Source organism: Equus asinus, chromosome 4, assembly GCF_041296235.1.
Source record: "Equus asinus isolate D_3611 breed Donkey chromosome 4, EquAss-T2T_v2, whole genome shotgun sequence".
NCBI lineage: Eukaryota > Metazoa > Chordata > Mammalia > Perissodactyla > Equidae > Equus > Equus asinus.
The window spans coordinates 135,526,265-135,541,792 of record NC_091793.1 but is presented as its reverse complement, the minus strand read 5'-3'; the positions used below and the strand labels follow the sequence as shown (position 1 = coordinate 135,541,792).

Below are 15,528 nucleotides of genomic sequence, written 5' to 3'. Positions count from 1 at the left end.
TCCTCTCTGCATCACGTTATATTCTTCTTTCCCAGGCGCAGGCTGCTTATGATGAAAGCATTAGTCTCTCAGCGACTGGATACTTCAGGTAAATAGTCCTTTCCCAACATTCTGTGGGGAATAGTGCGGTATCTTGAGGAAGAGTTTCACTTCTGTTTGCAATTTTGGCAAAAAGTGATTTATACCTTCTGTTAACCCACTGTTAGAAAGAACATTTAGCTTTTACTTAATCCAAATGCCCAGAAAGGCTTTGGTTGGGAAAAACAGGCATGCAAATAAAATGCAGGTGAATTAAAGAGTCAGCTGGTGGTGGGTAGAGCCAGAGGCTTCTCTGGGGGTCGGTGCGTGGAACCCACAGCAGAGGTTGACGTTCTGTTGAAAACTCGGTGTATCTTTTAAGTTAAGAAACAGGTAAGGAAATGAAAATGAAACCCATAATAAGACAGATACCATTTCATACCGTGTAGATTGGCAAAAGTAGGAAATTTGACAATAACTATGTGTTGTCAAGATGTGGAACAACTAGAACTCAGATACTTTGGAAAACAACCTCTCAAATTATTTTAATGAAGATTGAAAGCCATCCGAGAACAGGGTGACACAGAGAGTCCTCCCTGATTTTGTCAGTTTGCCAGTTGTCATGGGAGTCCAGGGCCCTGGCTGGCTATCAGGAATGAGCACTGGAAGCATTTTTCATGGCTACCTCCAGTCTGGGGGGAGCAGAGGAGAGAAGGATAGAAAGTGCTGGCAGGTTGCTGGCCCTTGCTTCTCTTTCACCATGACATTCACTTGGTGTCCTTAGAGAGGAGCTGGGAACAGAGCAGGCCGTGGGGACCAGAGTAGTGGCAAAGATTGAAAGGCAAGGGCCTGATCCTTAGCACAGAGGCTGAATCCTGGAGCTGAAAAGATAGATGAATGGGCAAGTATGCACCTCTGAAGCAGTGTTTGGTGTAAAATGCAAGTTGAATTCCCCGCATCTGATGACAGTAGGATTACATGATCCAACATTAGCCAAAAGCAAGAGCACAGGTAACCATAGAGTCTGCAGCTAACTTCCAGGCACAAGGAGTCATTGATGGGGAGCGATTGGATATTTTTATCAGACAAAGCAAGTTTAATAAGAAGTAAATATTTATTTATCCAACAGATTGAATGCATGCATTGTGTGCTGGCCCATCATTGTGCAAATGTACTCCTCTGCTTTGCTGTGCATAAAAATGGAGCGCAGCTTCTCATGGGTCTGTTTAATCATCATGGTCTGCAATTAGGGGACTTGGTCACTTAACAGCACTCCTCAAGAACTCTGTTTCGTCCAGGGGTTATGAGACACACATGAACTGGGAGACAGGCGAAGGCCATCCTTTCGAATACTTTGTGTTTGGAGCTGCCTGTTCCGAGGTGGAAATAGACTGCCTGACAGGTGCTCATAAGGTCAGTACCAGCTAGGGGAGTCTTCAAATTTCCCCTAGATCCACCTCAATTCCGCATTTTCCTTCTATCTGTGCAGCATAGAAGCACTGTGTATTTGGCCTGGGGGTAATTTCTCTGGTCCCAAGAAGGACTAGACGCTCAACAGTTGTCTTGGTGCTATGGTTACTTCCATGGAAAAAACAGTGGCCTCTCTTCTTTATTTCCTTGGCCCTTTTAAATGGAGTCAGGAAATAAACTGCTTCAAGGAAGAAGCACAGCCTAAAGGGAGCTTCTGTGTAGACTGTTGGCACAAGCAGAAGTCCTGACCTCTTGTGTGAGATGCCATCGTACACCCTTCTCAAAGGATTTCATGAGCATCTGTAATCTGCTAACGCGCACCACGGGCCAGCCCAGGGAAGTTAGTGGCCAGCTTTTGATATCTTTTATCCAGCTAGGTCCCTGCTTTGTTAGTTTAAGAGCATCCTTGTGCTTTTAAAGGATGCTAGGCTGAGATGCACACCCACAGTCACACATACTCATTGCTGCTTCATGGAGTGTGTCCTCTTGACGCTGGGCCTTTGGGGGTAAATGAAGCCACTTACTAGCCACTGTCAATAATAATAAATGATTGTCAGTACATTAAATGGCACTGTGATGCCTTCATAACTGTTATGTGATTATCTGTCCAAAATCCTACCCAGAAGCGAGCCCTAGTGCTTGATATTTCCAAACATCCTTTGTGACTACATCTTGGATTGTGATCAGACATAAATTTTGGTTTAATGTGTCTCCAGCATGTATGTTTTTTAAACTACAGCCAGCCTAATCTTTGAAATTGTCTACACCTGTATTGAACCTGCCCATTCAAGTGTCTGGCTTGCCTGGATTCTGACTCAGACCACATCACTTTTGGGGAACCTTGGACCAGGGCAACACAGTGACCACGCTAAGCGTGGTTTTCACCCCAGAGCAGCGCTCCTGTGCAGGGAGCTCACTAGAAAGTTCTCTCATGCTGCTTTCTGCATTCCTTCTCCTTCAGTGAAAAAGTTGGTGAAAACGTGCTCATTTGCGTTTTCTCTATGCCCTTATCAAGGTCTAAGACAAAGGTAATATTTAGCCTTGGTATGAAATTTTAAGGTGTGTTCTTATGACTCACTTTAACTCTTAAGAGATGTGCTAAGAAGTCTTATCAGATGCCTTCACACAAGCTAGGTCTGTAGCTCACGTTGGGTATCACTCCTAGGCAAGAGGGGTGCCTCCATGGAGGCTGTTTCTCAGTCATTCTCCTCATGTTCACAGAATCGCTCTTCGTCCAGCAAAAGTTCCCTAATTTTGAACCTGCATCTGTATATTAGTTATCTATTGCTGTGTAACAAGTTACCCCCAAACTTGGCAGCTGAAAATAACAAATGTTTATTAACTGAAACCATTCCTGAAGGTGAAGATTGTGGAGTGGCTTATCTGGGTGATTCTGGCTCAGGAATCCTCATGAGGTTGCCGTCAAGCTGTTGGCTGGGGCTGTCGTCATCTCAAGGGGGCTGGAGAGTCGGACTCCAAGCTCCATCACATGGCTGCTGGCAGGAGGCCTCAGTTTCTCGCCAGCTTTGGCCAGAGGTCTCTGTTCTTTACCACATGGACCTCTCTATAGGCTGCCAGAATGTCGTCAGGATGTGAAAGCTGCCCTGCCCTGCCCCCAACAGGGACTGGTCCAAAGAAAAAAGAGAGAGAGAGCCTGAGGAAGTGAGAGAGCACCCTAGACAGAAGCCACAGTCTTTCATAACCTAATATTGAGGTGACGCACTGTTACTTCTGCCATGGCCTACTGGTCACACCAACCACGCTGGTAGAGTGTGGAGGGGACTACATAAGGATGTGAATACCAGGAGGAGGGGATCCTTGAAGGCCATCTTGGAGGCTGGCTACCACCACCTAGAACATCTCCCTGCAGCCCTATAAGAAGACAGTGACAAACAGTAGGCTTTGACACAAAGCCTTCATTAACACTGCAGCCTTGAGAGCACCCGCCCTCAGCTCCCGTTGAGGCTACTGGTCTCCTGGAAGACCAGCTTTGCTAAATGGGGTTGAAGAGAACTTTACAGTTTTCACTGTGTCTTTAAATAAAAGAGGTGAGTGCCTGAAGTTTTATTATATTAAAACATCCTGGATCGCTGTCTAATTTTTTTAAGAAAAATGTTAGTTGAAAGTCCCAGATCAAATAAGGAAACTCTTGGGTTTCCTTTGTTCCATTAATAATTATAAGTAGAATCTGTTTGCCGTGGCAGAAGCCACTATGTCACATAAAAGAAGGTACAGCCTTGCTGGAGAGCAAAGGGGTTACCAGCAGCTGCCTGGGCCTGCTGGATTCCTCCTCATTTGTAGGTCATCAGGAAACTTTTGGTCACCAAGTGGAATGTCAGATTTATTTTTTCTGCTCTAAAAAAGGAAAATCTAAGCAATTGAAAGACCTTTTTGCTGATGCACCCTGAGTTCTGTGGTTTGGTAAATCTCACCCAGCCACTTGGACTCTGGATGTTGGGTTGGGTGGTGGCCACGCTGTTTTTCAACAAGGATCACGAAGGCTGTGGATGTTTTCTGTTTTCTGTGTCACGTTATGTCTGTGCTAGTGGATTGAACTCAGTATGTTGCATCACTCAGCTGGAATCAAAGTCAAGTGAATATTTTTCTCTCTTGTTTCCAAGAAATAAAAAAATCAGTGCTTAAGCCAGTTGAGTATTTGTGTAACTTTGACAGTTATACATAATAAACTTTGTGACACAATGAAATCTTGGTTACTTCTCCCTCCTGAAATATAATGTGGCCCAAAGAAAGGTTCTGTACCAATGTCATCCTGGTAGGAACTGTTTCTCACTTTTTCTCCCTGAGTTGTATTCATTGAAATAAACATTTTTTTTTCTTACTAGAACATCAGAACAGACATTGTCATGGACATTGGCCACAGTATAAACCCAGCCCTTGACGTAGGCCAGGTACGTAAACTGAGTTGCCTCCTTCCTGTCTGTGAAGCCAGGACTGCTATGGGCACCTACAGGGAAGCACTCTGTCCAGCTGGGTCATCAGGCTGTCCTTCTGCCCTGTCGTCTGAATCTTTCCGTTCAGGCCAGCCCCAGAACTCAAACCTCTTACTGTTTGAAATTGGGAAGGAAACATGGATGTTTTAGGTAGTTTTTGAAGAAACCTATAGTCTGTGATTGGGGAGCTTGAATGCGGCAGGACTAGGCCTAGAGGTGACGAAGTGAGCCCCACACCTCGTAGAAGGACAATGTCGTACGAGCGCCGAGCCTCGGGCAGATGACGGGCTCCAGATCCGGGATCGGAAAGTTGGGCTAGGATAGCAAGGCCGCACAGCCACAGCACTAACTAGCATTGGCAGGTAGTGCGTTTTGTCCACAGACATTTTTTATTTCAATTTGAAATAATTGGCAAGAGACTGTTTAAGGATGGGCACCTCACTTAGCAGGTGGAGGTGACTTGTGCTGGGGAGTGGTCTGGACCTGTGGGAAGAGTCATCTAACGTCGTGGTGGAGGAGAACACCTCTGGCAGTAGACGGAAGTGAGGATGGAGAGTGGGGTGGACAAAATGTGGCCACAGGAAGGAAGTAAAGGAAGAAGAGACCCGGGAGTCAGAAAAGTGTGTGGAAAGGTAGTTTGGCCACGTGCTGACTTCTAAGAACTGGAGCATTTAAAGCTGTATGGGAAGCTCAGAGAGCACACAGTCCAAACCCTTCATGTTACAAGCAGAGAAACTGAGTCCGGAGATGTGAGGCCAGCCAGCTCAGGAGCAAGGGTAGTGGATGAGAGGACCGGATTCTGGAGCCCTGAGAGAACCTGTGCTGGGTCTGGGGACAGACCCGCAGAGGGGGCTTCATCTGCCTCCCGGGCAGGGAAATGAGGGCGTTGGGCTCTGGCTGACATTCGAACTCCGGTCTTTTGACTTTGAACTTAGCGCAGAATAAGATGTTTAGAAATGCTTTTAGGTAATCTTTTAACTAAATTTTCAGACATGCTCCAAGACACGCTGAAAACCCTGTTAAGCGGTATTTTATAAATTTAAACAAACCGCATGAAGTGAAATGCCGCTGTTGACTATATTTTCTCACCTGTGGAATCTCTTTTTTTTTGCCTCAGATTGAAGGCGCCTTTATTCAAGGCATGGGCCTCTACACAATCGAGGAGCTGAAGTATTCTCCTCAGGGAGTTCTGTACACTCGTGGCCCCGACCAGTATAAAATCCCGGCCGTCTCTGACGTCCCCACAGAGCTGCACGTTTCTTTTCTGCCTCCGTCTCAAAACTCAAATACGCTGTATTCATCTAAGGTGAGCCGAGCGCGAGGAGTAAATGCGCGTTTGTGTGATACCCTGGAGGGGGCTCCGTTCCTCTCTTGGTCATTTGGGATTTTTACCAGGATTATTGAAGAAAAATCCCTATTAAACATTTTAATTATAAAGTAATTTAACAACATCATAAATTAAAAAAGAAATACTCTGGATCTTGGAGCCTAACAAACTACTCTCACCCTCAGGTTGTATCTGATTTTTTGTTTTGCAATAATCATCTTCATACCTATATCTGCCTTCTCCATCTGGGATCATTTCCTTAGGCTGGAATGCTAAGAATGAGAATACTGGGTTAAAATATTAAATTTCTTTTTAAAGGAAAAACTTCCATATAGAATATTTAATATTTTATGTATGCGTACAAACAGTGTGTACCTGTGGATTCATGTGTACGTGTGTATACAGAGAAAGAGTTGTAATCTAGGGGACTTGTTTCCCCCCAGGGTCTGGGAGAGCCTGGGGTGTTCCTGGGGTGCTCGGTCTTTTTTGCCATCCATGACGCGGTGAGAGCAGCACGACAGGAGAGAGGCCTGCTTGGACCCCTGAAGCTCGATAGTCCACTGACCCCGGAGAAGATTAGAATGGCCTGTGAAGATAAGTTCACAAAAATGGTACATTCTGCTCTCGAGATTCTAAATCCTTGTCCCCTGTCCTTGTAGTCAGTTTCATGAACCCACCATGGTGGTTTTCCATGGAAGAAAAGGGCATTCGAGCAGGAGAAAAGCAGAGTGGCCCTTGGATTGCATTTGTCATCAGCCTGGCCCTGCCTGGCCCACCGCAGGGCTCAGGTCTACAGCATTTGAACAAAGAAGGTTCATTCTTCATTGGTCAGTTATATGTTCCTCCCTTGTTTTGGTCACTTCCCAGAACACCGTGTCAGGAATAGAAGTGTAGGAACTGTGCTCTGAACCTAAGACCCTCAGGCCAAGGATGTAGGGGCCATTCCACCTGTCGGTGTCACTCCACCACAAACAGGCACTGGGAGAGTGCAGTTCCCAACTTGAAGGCAGAGTGAGAAGGGCTCTTTGTGGCTCAGGCCCAGTGGCAGGCATCCCTCCTTTGACCCCCCTGCCAAGCAGCGCCTCTGCGGAGCGAACTTCTCAGCTCTCGTTGGTCATTTTGGGCAACGAGATCTTTAATTGTGGGAGGAAGTCATCCGGATCACAGTGACCTCTCTGACCACAGACAAGTCATTCCTGATGTTGAAGGCAGAGCCCCCTGCTCCACTCCCTCCTCTGCTGGCTCCTTGTGGTGCCCCTTAGCTTTCCCTGAGCCCCGTGAGTCACATCTTCACACTGGAGAAACACAGAGACTGACTCCCCTTTTCATTTGTCCCCCTTCAAGGGTGAGATGACGACTCTCACGGCTGCCCTGCCCACTGTGCTCCTCTCCTGGATCCCTCCACATTCTCAGGCTGTCCTGCCAAAACCTCTCCTTGTCCTGCTTGCCTTCTGGGTGCTTTTTATCCTATTTCATATTTTGCTGTTTTTTACCTCTCACAACCATTTTCCAAGTTGCCAACGTCCAAATTTGTTCTTTTATTCTAGATTCCAAGAGATGAACCTGGATCCTATGTTCCTTGGAATATACCCGTATGATTCAGATACAAACTTCTGGGGAAATGGGCTGACTCTTCCAACACAGCAATCTGTCCAGTCTCTGCGCTCTAAGATGCTAAGTCTGAAAGACGAACTTCACAGTTCAGAAGTCATTTCACGGAGTATTGCTTTTATATGACGCTGATCTTAAATGTTCCATTGAGATTTTGACAGATATGCTTAAGCAATTTAGAAATCATATTTTAAGTGGCATGAATCCTAACTGGTTTTCTCTACAATGATATTTTCCATTAGTTGGTGCCATAAATCCATCCAGCTGAATGGAATAGAAGACGATGGCTTGTATGTGATCTGTATTTGGCTTGTATCCACCGACAGAAATTATACTGTCTGGTGAAAGGCAATTTTCTAAATAATTGTATTATTAGTATGGCTGTAAAGTTGTCACTTTCTCATTTGTGCCCATCTGCCATCACCCTCCTTTTCTTGTCAGAGGGGATCCAGGCACTGGATCTAAAGAGTCGGTGGAACTAAATAAAAAAATTAATAAATTGGACTTTATCAAAACTAAGACCTTTTGTGTGTTTGCTTCAAAAGATGCTTCAAGAAATTGAAAAAACAAACCACAGAATGAGAGAAAATATTTGCAAACCACATATCTGATAAAGATTTAATATGCAGAATATATTAAAAAAGTCTTACCACCCAACAACAGGAAGATAACCCAATTTAAACACAGGCAAAGAAATTGAATAGACATTTCTCCAAAGAAGATATATAAATGGCCAATAAGCATCTGAAAAGATACTCAAACTCATTAGTCATTAAAGAAATGCAAATCAAAAGCACAATGAGATACCATTTCACAACACTAGTATGGCTAGAATCAAAATGATGGACAATAGCAAGTGTTGACAAGGATGTGGAGAAATTGGAACCCTTATCCACTGCTGGGGAGAATGAAAATGGTGCAGATGCTGTGTGAAACAGTCTGGCAAGTCCTCAAAAAGTTAAACAGAATTATCATATGACCACTCCTAGGTATATACCCAAGAGAATTGAAAACATATGTTCACGCAGAAACTTGTACGCAAATGTTCATAGTGTTATTCATAATAGCCACCCGTGGAAGCAACCCAACTGTGTCAACTGATGACAAAATTGGTATAGCCATACAAGGGAATATTATTCAGCCATACAAAAGAATGGCACACTAACACATGCTACAGCATGGATGAACCTTGAAGATGTTAAGTGAAAGAAGCCAGACACAAAAAGGCCACATGTGGTACGATTCCATCCTTCTGAGACACCCAGAAAAGAGACAGAAAGCAGATTGGTGGTTGCCAGGGACAAAGTGGGGAGGTGACTGCAGTGAGTCTTGGGTTTCTTTTGGGGGTGATGGAAATGTTCTGGAATTAGATAGTGGTGAAGATGCACAATCTGCGAATATACTAAAAACCACTGAATTGCTCATTTTGAAAGAGTGATTTTTATGGTGTGTGAATTATATCTCAATTAAAAAAATAGATATGTAGAGAGAAATGGTAAATGTGGGAAAGATTGAGAAGTTGTGAGCATCATAAGAAATTTATCCCAATGGCTTTCAGTGACAGGAACCCTCAAAGGGGGCTAAATAGCAAGACATCATCCCTGGGCCACTGCATTTCCATCCACGGCATCTACACTGAGGGGTCCCTTCTCCCTGCCACACTCCCCACTAGGGACCCTTGTCCCAGAGCCAGGTGAAGATGGCAGTGGCTCTTCGATGGCCTCAGACTGGAGACCAAGGTCATCCTTGTTATGGTTGCACATGGGTCCTCTAAATCCCTGTAAAGAGCAGCTTTTCTCGTTGATACCACAGATCATTAAGGAGCACCCACTACGCGCCAGGCACTGTTCTGGTCCCTTAGGATAGCTCAGTAAACAAATCCACAGAGACTCCTGCCCTTGTGACGACGACATTCTGGTCAGGGAGGGAGACAGGAAATAACAAACAATAAATGAGTGAATTGTGGAGAATGATGGGTGCTGGCGAGTTCAAGGGCTGAGGGAATGAGTGAGGGCAGAGCGGGGTGAGGCCGGTGGAGCGGGAGGGAGACAGGGAGTGGGGCATGAGGGTGGTGGGGCGTGAGCCCAGCGGCCATGGGCATCAGGGGAGAAGCCTGCTGGGGAGAGCAGTGTCCCTGTGGGGGGTGCCTGGCCTGTTCCTGGGACTGCAATGGGGCCTGTGTGACTGGAGCAGACTTGGGGACAGGGCAGTCTCGCAGAGCCCCAAGACTGTTGTAAGGACAATGGCCTTTGATCTGCGTGAAATGCCAAGAAGTAGCAGGAACTGACCTGTGTGGAAGGCTCACCTGATGCTGTGCTGGCCCAGATGGGGGGAGGGCACGTTCTTAGGATGCTCACAGCTTCTCCAGCTTCCCCAAGGTTTCTGTTTCTCCTTCTTTCTCCCCCTCTCTTTGATGGGTGCCTCCATTTTGTCCCTTTGCCGGCTCCTCCTGCCCCTCCACCCCCTCCTCCCCCTCTTCCTCCTCCCCACGTCTATAAATGTTGGAATTCTTGAGGGTGCCGAGGGTTCCTCATGTCTCCTGCCCTCTCCCTGTGGGTGACCTTCCTCTCCGTGCCTGGGGATGACGCCTGATTCTCTACCTGTCACTTGGGCCTCTCCCACCTGGGATCCAGCTCTGACAACCCAACACTTGCCTTCCATTGCCACTTGGATGTCTCAAACTCACCTTAAACTCAGTGTGTCCCAAACAGATCTGCTTGTCAGTACAGCCACCACGAGATGCCAGAATCAGGGGAGTCTTCCGAGCCGCTGCCTTCTCTCAGTGCGCCTCCGCTCAGCCACGAAGTCCTGTCAAGCCCACCTCAGAGAACTTTCTTAAGTCTGCCTCTGTCTCTCTCAATTTCCATAGCTACTATGTTATTCCAAGCCGCCATTGTTTCTCCCCTGACTCCTGCAGTCGTCTCCTCACGATCACCCTGCATTCATTCTGCTTCCCCTCCAAACCATCTCCACATCGACGCCAATGTAACATACAAATTTATGGACACACACAACGATCACATTACGCCCTTGCCTGAAACCTTCCCACAGCTCCCATTCCTCCCACAGAACACTGCCCCAGGTCCCGCAGAGGCCAACGCACCGCAGTGAATCCGCCCCTGCCTGTCTCTGCAGCTCTGTGTCATGACCCTCTCCCCTTTGCCACCCGGGTTCCCTGTTCTATTTGTCACCTTGGAGCCTTTGCCTGTGTCCTCCGGCAGGAAGGTGCTGTCACTTCCACCTCTCCTTATGTCTGTCTGCTACTAAGGAGTGCTTCTCTAATTTTAACATGCACACAGGTAACTTAAGGATCTTGTTAAAAGGCAATCGAGCAAGCTCAGAAGCAATAAGGGAAGATGATACTGGTGCATCCAGAATCAAGCACAAGCAGAGGTGGAAGGAACAAGCAAGCTGGGTGAGGAGGTAACCAGACCCCAGCCATCCACTGCTGTTGCATCGGTGTGTCTCCCTAGTTCCTACCTGTGGCTCCACGGAGGGGTGAGAGGCCCCTCCCCTGGTCATCCCTGTGGCTCCATAATAAGGTGAGAGGTCCCTCCCTTCGTCATACCTGTGGCTCCACGGTGGGGTGAGAGGTCCCTTATGACAGGCTGATGGAGAAGGAAAGAGTCTGAGCCTGGCTCACAAATGAGTTGTGTCAGTATGTGCGTACAAGCCAGACACGGGCAGCATCTGCACCAGAGCCTCACTCAGAGGCCGTGAGGGAAACTCTCCCCAGGGGCAGAGCTTTGCATAATGCACCTGGTTATCCACTCTGTATGGAAAGCACAGCAGCCCAGGGATAGAGCAGACACAGACTCATGGGTAGGAGCGAATGGTTTGGCCAGCTGGGCAGGACCTGGAAGGGGAAAGATGGGAGACTGGGGACAAAAGGAACGTGAATGGGTAACCGGGAGCCGGCACAGCGAGTGAGGGTTTTATATCGCGTGTTAAAATGCAGACTCCTCTCTACACAAACCTAGAAATAGCCGTGTGGGAAACCTACCTTCCTTCCATTCTCAAAGAAAACAAGTCCATCTGACTCCTGAGAATGAGACGTTAGGCCATAATTGGCTGAAAGTCGTGACGTTGTGTGGAAAGGGGTCATGTCCACCTGAGAGACTTGCTGAGAAGCCCCCTCGGGTGTGTGCACAGCGGCTGGAGGGCAACCCCTGGGTGACTTTGGCCTGCGCTCTGAGTGTGTCCCTCCTGCCAAATCCTGCCTGTCTGTGCCCCCAGCCTTCTCGTCTCCCCACCTTCCTCAGCTGCCCCCACTCTGCTCCTCCCTCAGGCCAGTTTACCCATTCACGTGCCTCTTGCTCCAGTCTCCCATCAGCACACTGACACCACATTGTAGGAAAGCAATTATTTATGTACACAGTATAAGCACATATCCACAGAGTGAGAACAACAGTGGAAGGAAATACACATAACGTTCATGGTAGCTATCTCGGCACAGATGGGTTATGAAGTAATTTCATTCTCTTTCCTAGATTTCACAGCAACTCTACATGATTTTTTTACATGAACATGCATTAGTTTTAGAATCACACATACTAAAAGGTCTCAACAAAAAGAAATTCCTGTGGCTGGTTTAGTAGTAGTTACAGCAGAAACACAATTCCCTCTGAAAACCAAGTTCACTTGGTTGAGATTGGAAAGGTGAGGGGAAAACTTCAAAGGCTGGCACAAATGCTGCCCTCGCAGCCACCAAACCTCGCTGCCCGGGCTGGCAGGAAGGGACAGACCTGCCCCCAGCATTTGCAGGACCCGACGCAGGAGTGCAAACGGAAGATGCCGGTTCTCTTCTCTCCCGCCGCAGCTCTGGCCTGCGTTGACACCGTCACAGACCAGACACCCAGCTCCAAGTCTGAGCTCCGTCCATCCCCAGACAGCCGCCCCTTGGCTTCCACCACACAGACCTAAGGGCGAGCTCCGAGCTGCACACCTGTCCTCTCTGAGAGGAGGGACTAGAGCAGAGGCCCACAAGGGGCCTTTCAGGTAGAGGATTCTGGGTCACGCGTGCCCACAGCGTGTGGCTAGAAGACGGGGTACTGGCTGTGAGTGGAGTCATGTCTGGGGTACTGGCGGTGAGTGGAGTCATGTCTGGGGTACTGGCTGTGAGTGGAATGTCCCTTTGAGCCCAGAGGACTCCTTGCCCCCTGGGGAAGGGTATGGCAAGAGGGGCCCAGAGTTGGGACCCAGAGCAGAGGCCCAGTGACCTGAGGCCTAAGGACAATGTTGGGAATGGACTCCTTGAAGCCGCATTTGATGCTTCTGGAGTCAATAGAAACATAAATAAGAGTGAACTCCAGGATGATAGTTTGTATGCCTAAAAAACAACATTGCAGACAATTTAATAAAGTTTTTATTCTAACCATTACTCACTCTTCAGCTCTAATTTCCCCTACATCACCTCCCTGCGAAGTGTCAACTAACCATGCTCAGTCCTGTTAGAACTGGTGGCCTTCTCCATGGTGAGTTTCCCTGGGATGGTAACGGCCAACATTAGAGCCGGATCCAGCAGTTCCCGGGCCAGCTCCGTGAGAAAGCTGTGTCGTATTTGATCTGAGATCTGCTTCCCCATAGTGTCGCCATATGGGCTCACACTGGGCCCACGTGTGCCTCCTCTGTGAGACCACCTTTCTCATGGAAGCGGCCAGCGCTCGCCCCTCTTCCCCGCTGCACTCAGCCCCCTGCCTCCTTTCTAGCTGAGAACTATTCCTGCGCCTTCCTCACTGAATGTCGTATTTATTCCTGAGATTCCAGGATTTCTTCCTAAGTGAGTGCCAAACCCTTTTCTACTTCTGCTCTCCCCTGACCCTTCCCTCACACACCTAATCCTGAGTTCACTGTAGCCCCACTCTTCCCCCACTGACCGGTCTCTCTCCTGACCGCCACACTGGGGTTCAGTGTCATCGACCGCTTTCCCTCTGCGCTCTCGCTGCCCTGCTCCAGACCGTCTTTGTTTACACTGAGATTATTGCAACAAGTTCCATACCTGGTCCCCTTCCTTCCAACACCTCCCCGTACAGCCCAACTCTTGGCAGGGTCTCAAAAGTTCCCAGAATTGCTTGGGAAGATTTTTTAAAATGTGATGGCCTGGGATTTCCCTCATTTGACTGGATTGGAGCCTCGTGTGGGAGGGACCAGGAATACCTGTGATTTTTACAAAGCTCCCCAGGTGACAAATGCAACTAGTCTGCAGGTCTGGAGCTGGGAACCACTGCAAACCATAGTCAAATTACTCTTTCAGAGATATTGGCTCAGAAATGCTAAGTGGCTGCCACTGGCTGCAAATACTGTCTCAAGTCTGAAGCCTGCCCTCTAAAACTTCCTCTGGTCTGGTCTGACTGCCTCTCACACCATCTCGTTTGATTCTCTCCCCTGTGGTCAAGGCAGCTCCTTGATTCCTTGCTGACATGTCTTGACTAGCCTCCCACTGGCACCTGTGCTGGCTCCATTCCCTGCTCTCTCCTCTGCCAGGAAGCCTCTATAACCGCTCACTTCTTGCCTTCCTGGGGGCATGCTGTTCTGACCACTCTTTTGGAGCTTACTTCTGCCACCCCTAATTGCAGTTCATTTCTCTCCAGCTGGGCCCAGAGTTGTGCACAGAGCAGGTGTCACCAGCTGCCACTTTCCTTCTGCAGCCCCTGCCCCCAGCCTTCTCCAGCCAGAGTAGGACTGAGGTCTGCTCGTCTCTCAGCACCTGTGTCCCCGGCACCCAGGCCAGGGCCTTTCAAACAGGAGAAACCCAGTCTTTGGCTGTCAGTGACCATGAGGCTTATCAACCTTTGACTTTGCTTTACCAAAAGACTGAAACATTAAACTTTTTCCTTAAGGTTTGTACCAAATTTTATGAAGAAGGAGAATTTCAGCCCTCGGATCCAACCCAGGATCTTAGATTTCCACCTGAACTAATGGAATGTTCCTTTTCTCCTGATTTTTTTCTCCTTTTATGTCGACTATAAGGGACTAAACAGTGCCATCGGCTCATCCCAAGTTGCCACTTTCCAGCATCTTTTTCTCAGATGCCTTAACCTGAATGTCAAAGAAAATGTAAAGTATCTTCAAGGCAAAACTCTTCCTTATAACTTGTTTCTTTAGTTTTTATCCATTCAATACAAAGCCATGTGAAAAGGATGTAATATCTGTCATAACAAATGCTGCGTACTTGAAATATTAATTGACTTCATACCAATTTGTCCCCACGGGCACCTTTGCGCTACCGTCACCCTCAGGAACCTGTGAGAGGCATTTCCCCCAGGCCGTGCCTTGGGAGGACCCCCTTGTCCTTGACCTTTCACCTAGCAGACCTCCTCTCCCTCTGAGTCCAAGCAGGACAGTCACAGAGTCTATTCTGGCACACAAGCGTCTTTATTAAAATCCAAGGAAATTCCAGCAGATGAGGCTGTTACCAGCTCCCTTTCTCACTTATCTGACAGCTTGGCATTGGTTTAAAGTGTCTAACTCCCTCTTTTTCTTTTATTTTTCTTACTTGTTCCTCCAGGCATGCCTTGGACTCACTGTAATTTTTTGCAGACTTCCCTTGGGCGCCTCCTGAATGTCGGCGCTCAGCTGGGCACTGAGGATACAGAAGCACAAAGCGCCCACCCCTCAAGAACTCAGTCAAGTGGAGGAGCCAGAAAGATGTGCCAGAAACTATTAACAACAGAACCTGGAGAGGCTTAGAAATACGACCTGTGACCCAGGGTCTGGGAGTAGAGCAGAGAGCAAGAGATGGGCAGGGTGGACGTCCAGAGAGAATTCCAAAGAGCCAAGCGTGAGCAAGAACTTGAACTATAGGTAGAAGTCATCAGGAAGTGCGAGGGGGGAATGAATGGGACACAGAGAGGGAATTCTAGCAAAAATCAAAGTCTAGCAAAAACCAAAATTCCAGCACAAAGCAAAAGTCATATATGTTGGCCTGTGGCTTTGCAGAACATGGAACTTTCAGGAAAAACCAGCAATTCCAAATGACTAGGGCATGGCACGTGGGAGGGCTCATTGTAAGCCCCTCTCCGACCCCACAGGGTGAGGCTGGAAAGGGAGGAGGAGGCCAGATCCTGATGGCCTTTTAATGCAGATCCAAAGAAGATGAATGGTTTGTACAGGTAACTGAGGGCCACTAAAAGATTTTGGTAAGAGGAAAAG

General features: G+C 47.8%; 1 protein-coding gene across 4 annotated transcripts in view; it reads left to right on the top strand.

The window, feature by feature from the left end:
- The window catches only part of LOC123285083 (aldehyde oxidase-like), a 79,059-nt gene extending 71,167 nt beyond the window's left edge, over nucleotides 1-7,892 (top strand). For 2 of the 4 annotated variants that reach the window (XM_070508340.1, XM_070508339.1), the window contains 6 exons: nucleotides 36-88; nucleotides 1,317-1,431; nucleotides 4,332-4,397; nucleotides 5,557-5,745; nucleotides 6,210-6,377; nucleotides 7,314-7,892. In XM_070508340.1, the coding sequence (XP_070364441.1) occupies nucleotides 36-88; nucleotides 1,317-1,431; nucleotides 4,332-4,397; nucleotides 5,557-5,745; nucleotides 6,210-6,377; nucleotides 7,314-7,364 (642 nt within the window). In that variant the 3' untranslated portion in view covers nucleotides 7,365-7,892. Of the gene's footprint in view, nucleotides 1-35; nucleotides 89-1,147; nucleotides 1,432-4,331; nucleotides 4,398-5,556; nucleotides 5,746-6,209; nucleotides 6,378-7,313 lie in introns of all 4 variants that reach the window. The other 2 variants (XR_011502972.1, XR_011502973.1) reach the window with 2 other exon arrangements.
- The last annotated feature ends 7,636 nt before the right edge of the window (nucleotides 7,893-15,528 follow it).